The sequence below is a fragment of the Cystoisospora suis genome (assembly GCF_002600585.1).
Source record: "Cystoisospora suis strain Wien I chromosome Unknown contig_3268, whole genome shotgun sequence".
Lineage (NCBI taxonomy): Eukaryota > Apicomplexa > Conoidasida > Eucoccidiorida > Sarcocystidae > Cystoisospora > Cystoisospora suis.
In genome coordinates, this window is record NW_027156063.1 from 1 (window position 1) to 250 (window position 250).

General features: G+C 44.0%; 1 protein-coding gene across 1 annotated transcript; it reads left to right on the forward strand.

The window, feature by feature from the left end:
• Positions 1–242, forward strand: CSUI_006449 (uncharacterized protein; the record flags this gene model as incomplete). The annotated part of the gene is made up of 1 exon (XM_068066609.1): positions 1–242. A coding segment is annotated over one exon (242 nt), but the record flags the coding sequence as incomplete, so codon positions are not given.
• Positions 243–250: the final 8 nt, after the last annotated feature.

The window sequence follows — 250 nt, forward strand, 5'->3', positions numbered from 1 at the left end:
AGTTAAGTTCACGAGGTGAAGAGTTACGGAGAGCAGACCCACAAGATTGGAGGAGCTCACGTCCGTTGGAGACGGGAAAAGAGATAGAGTTGGATCGAAGACCTAAAGAGAGGTATCAGAAGGATAATACGAGAAAGCAGATGAGATATGAAAGATATAGGAAGTATAATATGAGTTCACCAATGTTTAGGGATGACAGAGAGGGAATACAGACAAGAGGGGAGTGTTACAGGCTACCAGTGATGCAAAG